The sequence below is a fragment of the Trachemys scripta genome, chromosome 3, assembly GCF_013100865.1.
Source record: "Trachemys scripta elegans isolate TJP31775 chromosome 3, CAS_Tse_1.0, whole genome shotgun sequence".
Lineage (NCBI taxonomy): Eukaryota > Metazoa > Chordata > Testudines > Emydidae > Trachemys > Trachemys scripta.
The window spans coordinates 77,050,172-77,067,765 of record NC_048300.1 but is presented as its reverse complement, the minus strand read 5'-3'; the positions used below and the strand labels follow the sequence as shown (position 1 = coordinate 77,067,765).

Here is a 17,594-nt window from a genome sequence, read left to right as displayed (position 1 = left end):
GGATAAGACAGCAGATCTGATGAGATCACATAAGGAGGCTTTAATAAGAGGATGAAAGGAAGAAAAAATGCTTGATGGCCAGGAGGCTCTTCCAAGGAGCATGAAAAGCATTCTAGGGAGCATTGAAGAAACAGCGAGCCAAGTTATCTACATTAAGGTTTCTCAGACTAAGTGCTTGTCTGCTCTATCTCTACCAATGTAGTTAAAAGCCCCATAGAGTGGGTGCAGTTATACTGGTATGGAAAAGTGCTTTAGTGGTATAGCTTATTGTGGTTTGGGAAGCAAAATAAGCTATATGGGTGTAAGGTAACGTTTATAGAGGTATACATTTATCTAGACCAGTGCTTATATTATTACTATATCCATTAAAAAAAAAATTTCCATACTCCAACTGAGAGTTATAGCAGTATAGCTTTTCTAGTGTAAACTTAGACCACACTTCATGGCTTAAAATACATAGAAGAATTTGACTTTTTCCCTCCTTTTAATTACCCCAAGACATTTTTAATAGAGAACAATAGGAAACGTAAAATACTTTTTTTTTTAAAATGATATACTTATTTTAAACACAACCACCAGAGGGACCCAGTTCCCTTGTCTCACTGTAGGACTTGGCAAAAACAGAAACATTTTCTAAGTATTCTACATACAATAGAGAGTTTGGGCAGCCTTTGCTGAGGCATAAGTGAATATGATAAAGAAAAACATCCCTGTTTCTCCCCTGGACTTGTATGAGCTTTATTTGCATTTTCTTGCTTTTGGGGATGGAAGTCAGATCTTTGTATTTTAATTATGTTGGATGTATTTCTATTTAAAAGCAAGCAGACAGCTTGCTGCCTACACTACTATCAAAAATTGGCACAGAAATGAAATCACACCTGACTCTAACCAACAGCAGTGACATTTATAGACAGGTCCAGAAGGGACACTGGATCCAGATCCTGAACTTTGGGGGAACAGAGCTAGATCTCAATTTCTCAGCTCACATGCTACTTGAAAGGAAGGATGGTCTTGGGTTAAGGCATTGGACTGGAGAAATGGGTTCAATTACCAGCTCCACTGCAGATTTCCTGTGACATGGGGCAAGTCACTTATTTAGTCCATCTGTAAAATGGGATTACTACCACTTCCTTTCTCCCATTCTATCACCTATTTAGATTATAATCTCTCTCTAGGTATTTGTACAGTGCCTAGTATAATGGGGCCTATCAGTTGTGGCTCAAGCATTACTGTAACAGTCTGTTGCCTGCCTCTCCCTCATTCCAGTCAGGTGAAGCTAATGCCAGAGTACTCCCACTCATCTTTGCAGCCATCTCCAAACCTAGCACAGCAGAATTTAACCAGCACCTTATTCTAGGTAGTGGACAAAGATCCCAGGAGCTCTATTGGTCCCTCCTTAAGCAAGAGACTCCAGAACTCCCAGCCCCACAAGCCGGGACTAAAAGATAGCTCTAAGCAGAGCCACTAGGAAGTTTAGTCACCAGACAGCTCGGAGAGGTTAGTAGACCTGAAACCCAACGAGACCTGAGGGCATCTGCTGCAGCTGTGAAGAGACACTGTTGAGAGATAATAGAAGTCTTGGGGGGCGGGGGGAAGGAATGGGTGAGGAGGAAGGAAAGTGATAAATTTATTGGGTGAAGAGAGAGAAGAATCAAATCAGAAGAGAAGATAGTTGACTAATTTGGGGGAAGGAGTTGATGAATTTGGGGCATGCAGAGAACTCGTGTCAAGGTGAAGAGTAAGCGAATGAAGAGGTGGTGGAGTTGGGGTGTGAACAGTGGGGGGCAGGATGAATGGGGTTGAGAACTGAGTGAGGCCGAGTGGGGGGTTGGTGCAGAAGACAGATGAGAGAAAGACTGGCATGAAATGTGTGTGAATGAGTTTAGTATGAAATGTGAATAAAAGCAGGTCTCTCCATGAGGAGTGAATATACAGGGAGAAGGTCATGAGAGTCCAGGTGTATGCTTGTGAGAGTCCATCTGCACTGTGCAGGTGTGCAAGAGAAGTGTGAATGTGTTACAGAGACAATCAGTCCATTTGTCCATGAATGTGTGTTTGAATGGGGAAAAAAAGAGATTGTTCTCTTCATGGTAAGAGTGGGCGATTTTTTTTTTTTTTTTTTTTTAAAGAATAGGTGTGGCAAGCGGCTATACGTCCCTTTTTTAATTTGGCTTTCTTGAACACATTAAATGATTTGGATCAGATACTTGCTTTTATTCGTATTTCAGGATTTTTGAAGATTGGTTTATAGTGACTGCAAGTGTACATGGATATTGATAAGTGCGTGTAACCCTTCCAACGCAACATTGCTATTAACCATGATAGTATTGCATACCAGATGACACCAATATTAATGGTAGTAACAATACTCATTTTCCCATTGCATGGGCCTAGGGAAGCCAAGCTCACAGAAGAACCTACTGCAGAGTGAACAGAGCTCCCTCTACAGTGACTATGTTGGTTGCAGTAGCAGTTCACATTTAAAGTTTTCTTCACAAGGACTAAGGAAAAAAAATTTTTTTTAATGGCAGCTGAGATTTGGCAGTAGTTAATGGCACTTGTAAGTCTCTTGAAAAATCTCCTACTGAGCTGGGGACACTGGAATTTTGCAAGGCTGATCTATATAGAAATAAAGACATTACTGTAAGATACACTTTAGAACAGTGGTGGGCAACCTGCGGCCCATCAGGGTAATCCACTGGCGGGCCGAAAGCCAATTTGTTTACAGTGACCGTCCGCAGGCACGGCCACCCACAGCTCCCAGTGGCAGCAGTTTGCCATTCCCGGCCAATGGGAGCTGCGGGAAGCGGCAGCCAGCACCTCCCCGTGGCCTGCAGCTCCCATTGGTCAGGAACGGCGAACCGCGGCCACTTGGTGCTGTGGGCGGCCATGCCTGCAGACAGTCAATGTAAACAAACTGTCTCGCAGCCTGTCAGAGAATTACTCTGACGTGGGCCGCAGGTTGCCCACCACTGCTTTAGAAGGTAAAGCCACGTCAATGTAAGCAAGACACACTGTTAGGTCACCTGGGCTCTTCACCCTCTGAGGTTCATGACCAACACACAGGACCAAGTGCAGATGGTAGACGGAAGTCCCAATAATGTCTTCATTAACTTAATCAGATAAATGGCTACCTCATTTCTAATAGCTGTTTTTCTAACTATTACCACTTTATAGCACTAAACTGTTTTTCCTCACATAGATTCTTTGTACAGAAGTTGTTTTCATTATATGTCTTTTGGGTTAAGCAAAAGTGGTAGGAAGTAATCTATATTCTATTAAAATAGAAATTTTAATACCAGCAAAAACTATGCAAATTTGTAGAACTAAAGCCAGACAACAGATCCCAATTAGCACCATGATTTCACTAGAAATATTAACACCATCAGAAAATTAGTTCAGACAAAACGTATTAGTGAGTGCCTACCTACAAAACAAACTAACCACTTCCCCCACCCAGATGACTAGTTTGTTTCATTGTGCAAACATAAGACAATTTTTTGTTTTGGTTCTGAGACTCCATTTTTGTATAATGTTACATGTTTACTTTCTGTACAAATACAAAAAAGAATAATGTTTCATTGTTTGGTACATCAGAACAAGACTCCATGTGTCTTTGAAGTTTTGGTCCTGAATTATATAGCCCGCAATTCTAATACACCACTACCTCAATATACGCGACCTGATATAACATGAATTCGGATATAACGCAGTAAAGCAGTGCTCCGGTGGGGCGGGGCTGCGCACCCCGGTGAATCAAAGCAAGTTCAATATAACGCGGTTTCACCTATAACGCGGTAAGATTTTTTTGGCTCCCGAGGAAAGTGTTATATCGAGGTAGAGGTGTATTGCAAAATACTAGTTAAGACTCCTATGGGAACCTTTGGAAAATGGAAACTAAAGATTAATCCCCTAGGAACAGTGGCATAAAAGACAGGGCAGCGTTAAGCTTGTCTGGTTGACTCAGTGCCTGATTTACTAGGGGAATTGACAATGTGTTTGAGAGTGTCTGCAGCTGTGTATGTGTGAGAAGGCCACGTACACGGATATTGCTTTAAACCATACTGCCTGGGTTTTGTGGTTAGTATTATAGTCCATTAGCAATCTTTGCTGTTTTTTGCAATTGTTTGTTTGAATAGATTGTTAAAATGTAATTTTTTTTTTTAGCCTGGTTTCAAGACACTAATGTGACTCAAGAGATGTGTGTGCATGCAAACATGGTCATTTCACTTCCCAGTCCCTGGACTAAATTACGGTAACCCGAAGTCTTGACTGCCTCAGGCTTCTGTTTGTAGTATTTCTGCTTGAAAGCACTCTGAACTGGCCTGCTACCAGGCTTACAGGTATCTTCCTTCCAAGCATCCAGAGACACTTCTCACCTTTCTTTAGTCCATTGTGTGACATCGATGGCAAATCTGATACCACTGCACATCATGGTCGACTCTACAATAAATATGTCAGTCCATCACAGACATGATCTGAAGCTGCCAAGAGGCCTTTTTCCTAATTAGACATATCTGATAGAAAGATCACACGAAGAACAAGTTACCTGGCACTGAACTACCGAGCAGACCTCAAAGCACTGAGGTGGTCTGCTGAAAAAGTGCTTTAACGTAGCCATCGACAAACTGATAAAAGAAAATGGAACAGGGCAAGATTGAGTCCAAGTGCCAGAAATACCATGGATGTGCCAAAGTACCAAAAAAAAACAGGTACTGGAGCAGTACAAACCGAACAGAGGCTGATAGGCCTAGAAAAATCAGGGCACTGTTACTGAACCAACTGCAAGGAAGACTAGTACATTTAAGAGAGTTTTTAAGAGCTGGAGTGATGCAGAAGAGCAAACAGAAACCTGTTCACCAAACAGTGGTCAGGAAAGGACTGACTAGAAGGCTTGGAGAACAGCATATATAACCTGCATGGATTGGTGAACAACATGTAGCTGGAAGCCTGGCTCACACTGTACCAGGCTACTGCTATCCTCAAGGGTCAAAATTCAGGGTTGGGCTTTTTTCCCCCCCACACCAGCGTAGCTACACTAATACAAACCACCCACCCTGTGTAGACTCATTGCACTGGTGTAAAACATGATTTGCATCAATACAGCTCACCCACTACATCTAAAAATTGACACCAAACTTTTCTCAACCTCCTCTCAATTAAAAAACCCCCACACATCCAGATAATTAAAAACAGAATTTACCAAGGAAACAAATGGCAGACCCTTGACTGTAGCTGTAGTGTCACTGAATGCTAAAAACAGACACCCCCCACCCATTTTATCAGATTATAAATTAGTTGCTGTGGAGTAGGCTTTAAAAAGTTACATAATTACAAATAACCACCACATTGTTTCCAAGAACCTTTATACATCTTTTTAATTAGATTAGCTTTACAAGCAACTTGAGAGCTCTTTATAATGAACACTGCTTTTCAAATTACATGACTTTATAGGCAATCTGTAAATGAATCCTGAATTTCTTTGCCTGTTATAGAAAAAGGTCTCGTGTTTTACAGCTGGCTAATGTCATGAATAAAAATAGTATTATGAAGCTTTATCTTTAACCAGGACTAAACACATACAGGTCATAAGACAGTTTAAAAAATAGTTTTAAACAGGGACCTGCTTTGTGACGCTCAAGATTGAAGATTTCAACTGACATGAAATGAACAGATTCTAAAAGGATACTGTTAAAGAAATGGCTGCTCTGATTTGTTGACCCTTTTGTAATGATTGACAAGAAATGATGAAGCAAAAAATTAAGCACTTTTTTTTTTAACCTGTCTGGCAAGCAGAAACCTATACAGTGATTAGAATTTGATACTTTGCATACCTGCAGCAATAGAAGTTTGAATTACAGAGGGACTAGAACAGAATTGAAAGGTTTATGCTGTACATTTTTGAAACAAAACCAATCAAATCTCCATTAAAATAATACAAAAGCAGATAAAATTAAAAGTGGTGGCTTTTTTATGTGTTTGTTTTGTTAAAGCTGGCCTAATGCAATGCACTGCACTGCAGACCATGTAATGAAGATTTACACTCCTTGGTCAGGCTGGCAGAGGCACTTACAGTAGAGGTGTCTTGTCTGATTTTCTGGGAAGGGAGGAAAGAGAAACTAAGCTGTAAAGAGTGAGAACTAATTAAGGTCTGAACAAAATGAGAATTTTTCCATAAGGTCTCCTCCATTGTATCACAATAATAAGTTTTCCCCTGCCCCCCCCCTCCCCCCCCCCCCCCCCGGTCAGTTTGTCACTAAATAAAATAAGGGTTGTTGGGTGGTTGTTGTTGTTTTTTCATGTTTTACATGAATAGTAATCTTTTTAATAAAAATTACTGAGCTTTCCATAGAAAAGGTTTCTGATTGAATACAAACTATACAGATGCTAAAATTGTTGAAAGTTGTAATATTATATACAGAAATATTTCTGTACACTCACATTGTTTTGGCTATGTAAGGAAATCAAGGACAGATAGAAAAATGGAAAAGGGTGAGCTCAAATACCAAAGACATTTGTAAATATGGATGCTGCCTTTTAGGATTTTCTTTGTTCTCTCAAACTTTAAAGCTCAAGACTAGAACATCCATCTCTTAAGTAACAGAATTTCAAAGCTTTTGGATGCCTCATCTTTATTTCTGTAAAGTCCGTTTTTCCTTTAAAAAAAATGAAAGTGTAAAAATAAAGTAATTTTTTTGCGCTAAACACTCAGGACTGATCAAAGGCCAGTGCCTTTTTGGGGAAATCCTTCAACAGAGTGACAATCTGAAAATGTATTACACATGAAGCCTGTAGTGATGCACTTCAGCCTCAATGTATTGAATGTTCCCTTGATACTATATAATAGACCAAGGAGCCAGCCTGCAGATCAGACGGGACACCAATATTCAGAAAAAACACAAAGTTTGTGAATTTCAATGTTCTATTAACTTATGTACAGTAAAAGAACAACTTTTAGAAAGGAAGAAAAAGGTGGAATTCTCCTGTCAAATACATAGGGAGGAGGTTCTGGGTACCTATAAAAGCCTAGGAAAGCCCTTATATATCCTAGGAACTTGACGGTATTTACCAGGTCCCCAAAGCCATCTACATGGATAGTGTCGAGTTCACTTAGTGCCAGTCACTTAAAAAAAAAAAAAAAAAAAAAAAAAAGATATAGAATCCTTCCCCTCTGTGGATTCAACATACAACACCATGAATTAGAAGTTGCTGATAGTAAGATAATGATTTGTTTCTGTTAACAAGTTTCAAAAAGGACAGTCAAAAACAATACAGCAGCAATCTTTAAAAGTTCAAATTAGTGTGAGATATGAATATAAAACAATCAGGTTTTTAGCTGGTAATTAAAGTGCTCCTTTTCTGACTTTAGATGTAAAGAAAATTAAAGTGATCATCAGTTACTGGCAATTCTTATATTAAATTAGGTCTTTCATGGCAGAGAACAGTATGAACAGATTTACAAAAATAGATCAATGATATTTTGGAGAATACTGTATTTTTTTTACTCAATTTTGATAAATTGTACCTGGTCATACAAAAATTACCCCAAATCCAAACTTTACCATATAAAAAAAAGGGAGAAATGAATTGGATGACAGGTCTGGCAAAATATAAGAATGGAAAAATTCTATGTAGGGCACTTATTTCATGTCCATATGTGTATGCTATTTCTTACTGATTGCTTATCTTCTTTACATAAGCAGTCACAGGTCTGGAGTCACAGTCACATAGCACAATGGTTCAGCAGTCAAAATCTTCTGTTTGATACAACATTGAAATGCTGTGTTTGTTTCTTTATTAAAACCTTGATTTCTTGTCAATTTTTCTTTATCCCATTATTCACATTCAAAAGTTAATAGTTTACTGGGGGAAGTCGCAAGGAAAGTTGCTAGATGAAATCCTTTATAAAACGTCTTTCCCAATTGAGTCAGAAGGTTTATTGAGTTCAACCCTCACACCTTTTTCACCTGCAGGAAAAAAAAACAAAACAAAACATCAGCATAATGTTTAAGTATTTGCTAAAGAGTGTGCTATAATAAAACTACTGTGACACTTCTATGCCTTCCTGTTGAAAGTTTGGTACCATGCAAAATAGGTATTTTCAACTGGTATTCCACACGCTTCAGAAAATAAAATACAAATTCATATACTTGTTATCTCCTTATGGGCCAAATTCTGAGCAGCTATTTTTATATTCAGGAGAAAATTTTCAAACTTTGGTGCTTAAAGTTTGGAACCTAGGTGTCAACTGACTGAATTATGGCTGAAAATCGAGTCAATTGTTTAGCTGTTCAAATATGGAGTTAAGAGCCTAACTTCAGACAGTCCATTTTGAAAGTGTAGGGCTCAGTCCTTACACAGGCAAACTCGCAAAGAAGTCAAGTGAACCTCAGAATTTGGTCCATCATCATTTTACTTTTGTGAAGAGAATTACTGAAGAGAAGAGTTTGTTATATATTAAAAAGGATAAAGATTTAACATCCTAGATGAGGTATATCCTAAATTGCCATCTTTCCTGCCCTTTTCGTTAGAAGTGAACTGTAATACTTTAAAGTAAAATAGAACTGTTTAAGTCTCCAAATCATTAACAAATCAAGTATTTAGTTTTGTGATTTTTAAATCTATACATATCAATGGTAAACCAAAAGAAAGACCCATCAGCTACCAAGACCAGAGTTGAACTGCTCAGATCTCTGCATTCCTTGGAAAACTGACACCTAAAGCAGAGAAGGAGCTACATTCCTCATACTGCTTTAGTAGTCCGTGATGTCATCAACTGTACCAGGGAAGATAGGAATCGTAAGCAGTGTGTGCATCTGCTCCCACATTTGGCTCCCATTTAAATCAGTGTCAAAACCCTCATTGACTCAGAGGAAGTCAGATTAGAACCAGATTCTCAAGGTGGTGAAAGTCACTACAGAGCCACTGACTTCATTAGTGCTATTCTAATTCCCAGCAGCTGGGAATCTGGCCCTATAACTATATATGCAAAAATATTTAAATTGACCTTTACTGCCAATGCCATCAATTACTTCACATTAATTTCATGTAGGACAACAGAACTAAGCTGCTCATTCTGATAAAGCCTGCTTATTTGCACAGGAAAATTAAATCAACTTCCTCTTGAAGGGCAATCCACAAGAGGAAGGCAGATTTTAGCTAAGTGTGCTTAGGGCAGCCTTGCAGAAGAAGCGACTATCACAAAAATCAACATTTGTAAATGAATACATTCTCAATTCTTTTATTCCAGATATTCAGTTTTAGCTTTCTTTGCTTTTCAATACACACACTCCATTCAAGCTGATTTATCAAGTCCTGTCCAATTGTTAAAATTATCTTCTATTTTAGGTACTTGCATGGCCCCCATTACTCTCCAATGTATTTATCCTAGGTATTAGGGATGGGGAGAAGTAATATCCCAGTTTTACAGACCAGGAACAGACACACAGAGGCTAAGTGATTTGCCCAAGGTCATGCAGAAAGCATGTGGCAGAGCAGGGTACTGAATTTGGGTCTCCCAAGTTACAGGCTACCTACAGCTCTAACCATTTGACAACCTTTCTTCTAAAACATAACTACACAAATCATGTTAACCCTCTCGTTACAAAGTAGCACCCTCTCTTGGTGGCTGGTATTGACTATTTAGATTTTTTTCCCAGAAAACCAAGAATACATATATAATATACAAAAGTGATTATTACCAGTTAGATATTTTACTTTAGCTCGTGCTCTTTCATCTGCATCAAAATACCACACTGTTATTGCGTACCTATAAAATGGATGAAAATACAACAAATGAATTCCTGAAGTCTGGAAAACAAAGAGTGATGTTTATTTACATAATACAACCCATTTAATTGTTAGTTTTTTTTTCAGTACATTTGATAGAATAGGATTAGGGGGAATGGCGGGGGGGGGGGAGAGAAGATTTTGTTAATTTCTACTATTTTAATATCATTTATATGAAGGAAATTGTTATTTGAAAAGAAAGTGGGTTTGCCATTGATGCTATGAATCTGCATTTTCCAGTAAATGCTATAAAATTATTACCCAAATCACATTCAAGAAACTGTATTGTATAGTCTGCAGCCAGACCATCTTAGGTTGTGGTCTCACATTTCATAAATTAAGCAGGTTCAAGGTAGCATCATGCTGCAGGAAGTCATGCTGATCATTCACTGTGAGGGAGAAGTAATTATCCCTTCCAGACAGATCGACCAGCATTCTATAGCCCATGTATAGTGCATGATAGGCACTTCAGAAATATTTTAGTAGTTTCAGTAAGTGGCACCCTTCCATCTGAATCAGTACTGAACCAATGCCCCAACAAAGCTTCTGGGAGTATTGTGCCTTTGGAAATACAATGTTTCAAACAAGACAGAATAAAGAGGAGGTCCTGCACACACGTATTTAAAAATCCCATGGTACATTTTGCAAAGGAAGTGGGGTGTTGAACTAAATAGGCTAGAGCATAAAGGTTATTACATTCTGCCTAATCAAAAACCCATGAATTTTCAACAAGCTGCCTGTCCTGCGCTGTTGTGTAGTGTTGCTGTACATTGTTAAACAGTAACATGCTTCAACCAGGAGCAGCTGATTTCTGTACATTTAAATATGTAGATTGCTTTATGACTCAGATTAAAAAAGTGTTCCATAAATGGAAGCTATTTATGCTTCTAGTTTACAGTCTTAGCATGTAGAGAAACATGAATTATCCAATTCCTGTTGCTTGCATTAGTCACTAAGGTTTTCTTTCAGACAAACAAAATACAGCCAGAGTATTTCTGCTTGACTTGAAAATTTAATGTTTAAATATACATTGATTTATTTAAAGTATTAGAAGTAGCAAATAATTTGAAGTCCAAAGTCTCAAAATGATGTAAAGGGGAATTCCCCTTTATTATGCACCACAGCTTAAGTATAGTGGAAAATTGAAGTTAAAATCAGGTCCAGATAAATTGTGAGCAAATTTTTGTGTTAGAATTTTTTTCTACTCCACACTTCACATAAAAACAGACACATCTGATTACATAAGATAAAATTATATTTTCTGTATGATCCAGGTACTTGGTTCTGGATGCGAGATTCTCCACAAAATAGATTTTTAGGGAGTAGCAGCAATGTCATTAGACTTTCATCATTCTTGTTCTAGAGTTGAAATACAGTAACCTTTGCTGCCACGAGTAATAATGGGTAACATTGACCTTGATATTTCCTAACTTTTGAGTACTTAACTGTGCAATCAGAATATTCACTCTCTGAACAGGTTTAGACTTTTTTTTTTTTAAATGGACTTTCCCCCTCTCCCTGCCCCCATTTTTTTAATATATGAAATTTCATAGTCTGGAATTTTTCTATTTCGCTAGTTACCACCAGAATGCCCTGTTCTGTGCAAGGTGCACAGTAAATCTGCCAAGGGCTCCTCCTCCTCACACACTTCACCTGATGTGCATCTTGCTCGAGTGCACACCTTAGAAGGTGCATATTGAGTGAGGTGTTGGTCTTACAATGCAATTCATCCCATGCACTCCCTACAAGATCAAACACATGCACTGCGCACCCAAGTTAGTCTGACACACATATACCTACATTCCTTTGGGGTGTTGCTTTAAAAAGTGCTTTTGTTCTGATTACTTGCACACCCAAAGTGGGATAATCCTAAACGCTGCCAAACAGTATGTAATAATCATCATCTAGCTTTTATAAGGAGCTTTTCATCAGTAGAATCTCAAAGCACTTTACAAAGGACAATATCATTACCCCATCTTGCAGATGAGGAAACTGATGCACAGAAGTGATCTGCCCAAGGTCACCCAGCAGGCCAGTGGCAGAGCCAGGAACAGAACTGACATCTCCTGATTCCCAGCCCTCTATTGTATCCTTTAGGCCACACTGCCTCACCAAATCAATGTAACCAAAACAGTCAAAAGGTTCAATGGGGGCTATTTCATCTTTTTTTTCCCCCTCCTACCTAATTTCAACTTTCTGCTCCCAGCAGTTTTGACTATAGCCACTCAAAAAAAAGATAGCAAGAATTTAAAAACAGGAAAACACATTTTCTACCTATGATCCTTGTCCTCAAAAAAGCCTGAAACAGTTTGGCTCAAGTTAATTATCCTTTATGCAAAGAGCAAGGACTTAAAATTAAAATGCTGGGCAACATTAAGTATGGGTGTCACTACTAGCATCCCAGCTTTTACATCTTGACATATCAAAATGTTATGTGCAACATGAAATGTGGATTCTACAGAATTAATAATTACAATGATTTAGTAGTTAAAGTCACCACCCCAGTGGATTGGCAGATAGCATCTGGTAATGCCACATTGGAGACACAGGTTTGGCAGTGACTGCAGATATGTTCACCACCATTACCACTCTGCCGTAGAATTAGTAGCACATTGGCGAGAGCGAAGTTCTGTTTGCGATTCAGACAAGGAGCAACATAGTACTCCCTATCCATGTAATAGAGAGAGCGGAGTACAGAGGAGCACCTCATCCTTTCCCCAGCCACAGCCACTTTTGTGGTGTAAAACTGGCAGGGGAAAACGAAGGAAATTTTAAAATAAAAAAAGACAGTAACATCCCCAAATTAAAAGAACGCCAAAGAAAATTGCTATGGCTAGCCATCTTAAACACATGTCGTCTAACTAGGAGCAAGGAGGAAAATTAATACAATATAGGCCTAATAAAAAGCCAGTTGTAATCAGTGAGAAGACATCACTGACTATGAGTAGGACCCTACCAAATTAACGGCCGTGAAAAACACGTCACGGACTGTGAAATCTGGCTATTATAGGGGAGGGGCAAAGCTGGGGGCACCCCAGCTAGGGACTCATATTGTGCACCAACCTCCATCTGCTAGTCCTGGCCTGGGCTAGGGAGGGACGGGACTTCCTCTTCCCCTGTACGGGCTGCTCCTGGAGCCGAGTCAGACCCACCTCCAGGAACCTCCCCCAGCTGCAGGAAGCTCTGTGGCTCCTGGCTGGGTGCCCAGCTCTGAAGGCAGCACGGAAGTGAGGTTGGCTGTCAGCCCCCAACCCGAGCAGAAGGCTGCAGCTCCAGCTGTCTGTCCTGGGCACGAGGCTGCCAGGAAAACCCAGACATATGGTAAAGCACCCCCACATACTCTGTGACCCTCACTTCTGCTGGCTTTAGAGCTGGGTGCCCAGTCAGCAGCTGCTGCTCTCCGGCTGCCCAGCTCTCCAGGCAGCACCCCAGCAGCAGCACAGAAGTAAGGGTGGCAATCCCACGACCCCTTACAATAGCCTTGCGCCCCCCCCCCCCCCACGACACCCCCCTTTGGGTCAGGACCTACACAGTTACACCGCTGTGAAAGTTCAGATGTAAATATCTGAAACCATGAAATTTACTTTAACTCCCATGACCATGAAATTGACTAAAATGGACAGTGAATTTGGTAGGGCCCTAACAATGAGCTCTGTATCCGGCCCTTTATGAGACTGATATAGCTTTGTGAAATCAAAATTACCAGTGGTGTCCTTTTTTGAGTATTTATGTACCAAAAAGGATTTTCCGAATACCCAAAATTGTACCCAGAACTAGATTTTCTAGAAAGAGGAGAAATTGCATAGGAAGACTACAGTACGATGGCACTCTGACATCAAGCATCAATAGTATATTTGCAAAGGAGCCTCAAATTGTACAAGAAATGGGCTGTTTCAGGCCATACTATATTAAAATTTCCTCCTTGCTCTTAGTTTGTCATATGTTCTTCTACCTCTAACAGAAGCTTTATGAAATACATTCCTACATCTCATTCATCTTACCTTGTAGCAAATGCTGGCTGCACTTCATGAGGGTTGCGGCGGTCAGACCAGAAAAACAGCAATCTATCAAATTTGGGTTCAATATCAGCAAATTGAGCTTTGCCTTCTGGGAATATTCGAAGAATACCTCCACTTACCTAAGTGATTTAAAAAAAACAGTCTTAAATATTTATTTACTCTTCATCCAGTGATTTCAAGGTGCTTTACAAATAGCAACTCTCAACCCCTGTTTTACAATAAAAGGGTTTTTTGTTTTTGTTTTTTAACCACTATGCATTTGAGGAAGTGAAACAGATGTTAAGGTGGTGACCGAAACCACAAAGCAAAAAATCAACACAGCCCAGTATAGCAGAGTTCTAATTCTGAGTCCCACTAGTTTCGCTCTCTCCAAGGGCAATTATTGATTTGCTAATGATACATTTAAAAAATCATGAACCTGTAATTTAAAATAAGAAAAAGTTGACAACTCTTTTTTTAAGCTTTTGGGGAATCATTGTTCTTTGGATGTCATGTCACTGTCCATTTATTTCAAGCCCATCCAAACTTGGAGCTCTTAAATAGGTGGGTGAGTATGCATATCTACAGAATACCAACATCAGAAAAAGGAGAGAGTTACTCACAATGAATATATTTCTAAAGATCCTGGTCGTCTTTGGTCACATTGCGCCTCCCTCCAGCCGGCTGCTCTGAGGGTATCATATCCCTAGTTTTTTAGCAATACATAGCCATTCTAGTACTTTAGTACATACGCTAGCGTGGCATCTCTAGAACTATGACATTGTTTTCAATGAGCCTTCATTTTCTCCAGAGGAAGACAGTAGTTTGTTGATTATGGGGAGGCTATGGTTCTTTTTTCCCCCTCCTTCTGTCCCTTCTCCACCCAATGATGCCTCCCTTCTACGTCACAAGAGCCTGCCCATTCTTTATCCCTGTAATCCGTTCACCCCTCTCCTTGGAAGACTGCTGCTACTGTCAAGGATATGGGGTGGACTGGCTCTATTCTGCTCCTCCACCAATTTGTGCCTCTCCTTGGGGCCAGAAATCATACTGGTAATTCAGGTGAGGCAGGTCAGCTACAGGTAGTTTAATCAGTGAACAGGAAAGAACTCACCACATCTAGTGAAAGCCTCCCCAAAGCCATGAGCTAATCTTTGCCCCTTCTCTGTGGCATAAACCCCCCCAATAAAATTAAAGTCATAAGTGCTCCAAATGCCAGTCTGGGCAGCTGCTGCTAAGACCCTGGAGTAAACCACGATTTTTAAAGGAAAAAATCATCAAAATGTTCAGCCCTACCAATCTCTTTACAGTTTGAAGGATGCAGCCATGCCAGAATGGGCTAGTAACTTACTTTTTAAATGAAAGCGGTTTACCATTTTGCATAGAGGGGTCAGAGGTGTAGGCTTTGTGGGCTCCCCCTGACCTGGTTACTTACACTCACTCCAACTCAGTTTTCAGATCTTCAAATTGTACACAAGTATACCATCTACTCCACAGGGCTGTAGAGTGAAGTAGACAGTGTCATGAAAACCTTTGAACATGAAAATCACCATCACTGAACTCAGCTGTGGCCAGCTAAGCACAGGGATTTGCAGATCAGATCGATTAATATTCCTCACCATTTCAGTTCTCTCACTTTTAAGGTGCTAAGCAACAGAAATGTATTGATAAATCACATGACTTTTCAGACAATCATGAGTGAGCTTTCCTTCTGTACATAATAATAGGGAATAATCTCTGCATAACTGATTGCTCCTTAGTCTCTCAGCAATGCAATCTTTGCAATCTGAATTCATGTTATAGCTCTGCATATCTTGTTCAGCTGTACTGAACCAGGATTAGCTACCAACACTTCCATAGTGTTAACTGCATTTAGACATGTTAGTCAAGCCCCAAATCCTAGAGAGTAACTAGAAAACTACTGGCTAAAAGCCAAATGGAGATTTCTATTAGATCCTGCACACAGAATGATCAGAACAGTGATCGCTACAGCCATGGTACCCATTTAGTAGTCTGTGGGCTAGTTTATATCACAAAGGCTTTGCCAGTATATCAACAATATAGTGAAGACATTATCTTATACTGCCAACAAGATTCCAGTCAAGGGAAACATCCTTCAGAACTTGAATTTATTAATTCTGCCATGAAGTACATTAGACTTTTGGGGAGCTCATAAAAGATCTTTTCTAAGTCTTAGGCCTGGTCTATAAGCTATTTTTGTACTGGTATGACTATTTTGATTGGCGGTGATTTAAAACAACCCAACACAATAGTTACGCTGGTACAACCCCCTAGAATGGTTGCAGTTATGCAACTATAAAGGTGCTTTACTGGTATAGCTTATTCCTCTTCCTGTATGAGTATATATAGCATCTTAATGTTGGTATAATTGAGTCCACACTAGACGGGGTTGTATTGCTTTAAACTCTACTGATATAGTTAAAATGGTACAACTGGTGTTTTTAAAAGAACTCCTTAACCTCCAGCTTCTCCCTTCAGGCAGAATGGGTGTTGGCTACGGTAACGCCAGCTTGACTCAAAATTTAAAAAAATTAAAAACCCACACGCACTACAAAGTTGAAGCAAATGTAGTATCTTTCATTTGTACTTTCATACTAATCTCATTAATACATTCCCTCTTCAGTTACTTTTTGTTTAATATCAATTGGGAAAGAGGTTTGTTCTGTTTATATTACATTAATGCAGTGGTTCTCAAACTTTTGTACTGGTGACCCCTTCCACATAGCAAGCCTCTGAGTGTGACCCCCCGATAAATATATAAAAAAAGTGTTTTTAATTTAACACCATTATAAATGCTGGAGGCAAAGCAGGTTTGGGATGGAGGCTGACAGCTCACAACCCCCCATGTAATAACCTTGTGACCCCCTGAGAGGTCCCGACCCCCAGTTTGAGAACCCCCGCATTAATGTGTATTCATACATATGCATATCATAATTTTTAGGTATCTGGGGTGCTCAGATACTAGTGTAATTGGCTTATTTTATGTCAAATAAGACATACAAAAAGTATATACCATATTAAGCTTATTAGCCCTTTCCAGACTTCCACTCCAGGGACGTTCTATCAATATCCTTCAAAACCCTGAAGCAATAATGCTTACTATTTGGTACACCTCACCAAGGTGTACAAGGAATTCTCTTATTTTATTTAAATTAAAATATAAAGTAAGTGATATGGAGCTCAATGAAAAGCTTCAGGAGCAGGAATCCTAAACACACACACACACACACAGTGGAAAAAAAATTGTTAATTTCTCTCATATAGGAAGAGAAACTACATACCTTGGCATCCCAGTCTTTATTAAGATAATATATACATGTGACACATCTTCCGTCTCCATTTGGATTATCAACATGACGCACATATCCTGTTCCATTGCCTGGATAACAAGCCACCATTGCCTGCAATCAAAGAATCACCATATGAACCAAACGGACATTTCTCCTACCTGTAAAAATGGATTTCTGCACTTCATCTATGTCAGTTCACAATTAAAGCTTTTACTCCAACTCACACCTGTTAATAGGCATCAGCATCCATTGAAAGCTCCCTGAACTGGTGTAGCTATGGAAACAATTTACAAGAACAAAAAACATTCTCTTTACTTTCAGCTCCACAAGACCTGACTCACTGAAAGACTCTGAACAAAAATCCTCGAGACAGAAGTTCTGCTTGATATTTCCTTACTCCCTACCTGTTTGAATGACTCCACAATGAAAGGCAGATCTGCAAATGAAAACTTAAAGCCTACATTTTAAAAGTCATTCCTTCAAAATGTTTTTATAT

General features: G+C 39.5%; 1 protein-coding gene across 2 annotated transcripts in view; it reads right to left on the bottom strand.

The window, feature by feature from the left end:
- Positions 1-5,349: 5,349 nt before the first annotated feature.
- Positions 5,350-17,594, bottom strand: part of EGLN1 (egl-9 family hypoxia inducible factor 1) — a 49,437-nt gene continuing 37,192 nt past the window's right edge. Inside the window, exons 2-5 of one of the 2 annotated variants that reach the window (XM_034765116.1) lie at positions 17,090-17,209; positions 13,791-13,927; positions 9,702-9,769; positions 5,350-7,967 (exon numbers count right to left, since the gene is read on the bottom strand). In XM_034765116.1, the coding sequence (XP_034621007.1) occupies positions 7,903-7,967; positions 9,702-9,769; positions 13,791-13,927; positions 17,090-17,209 (390 nt within the window). In that variant the 3' untranslated portion in view covers positions 5,350-7,902. The remainder of the gene's footprint in view (positions 7,968-9,701; positions 9,770-13,790; positions 13,928-17,089; positions 17,210-17,594) is intronic. The other variant, XM_034765117.1, reaches the window with a different exon arrangement.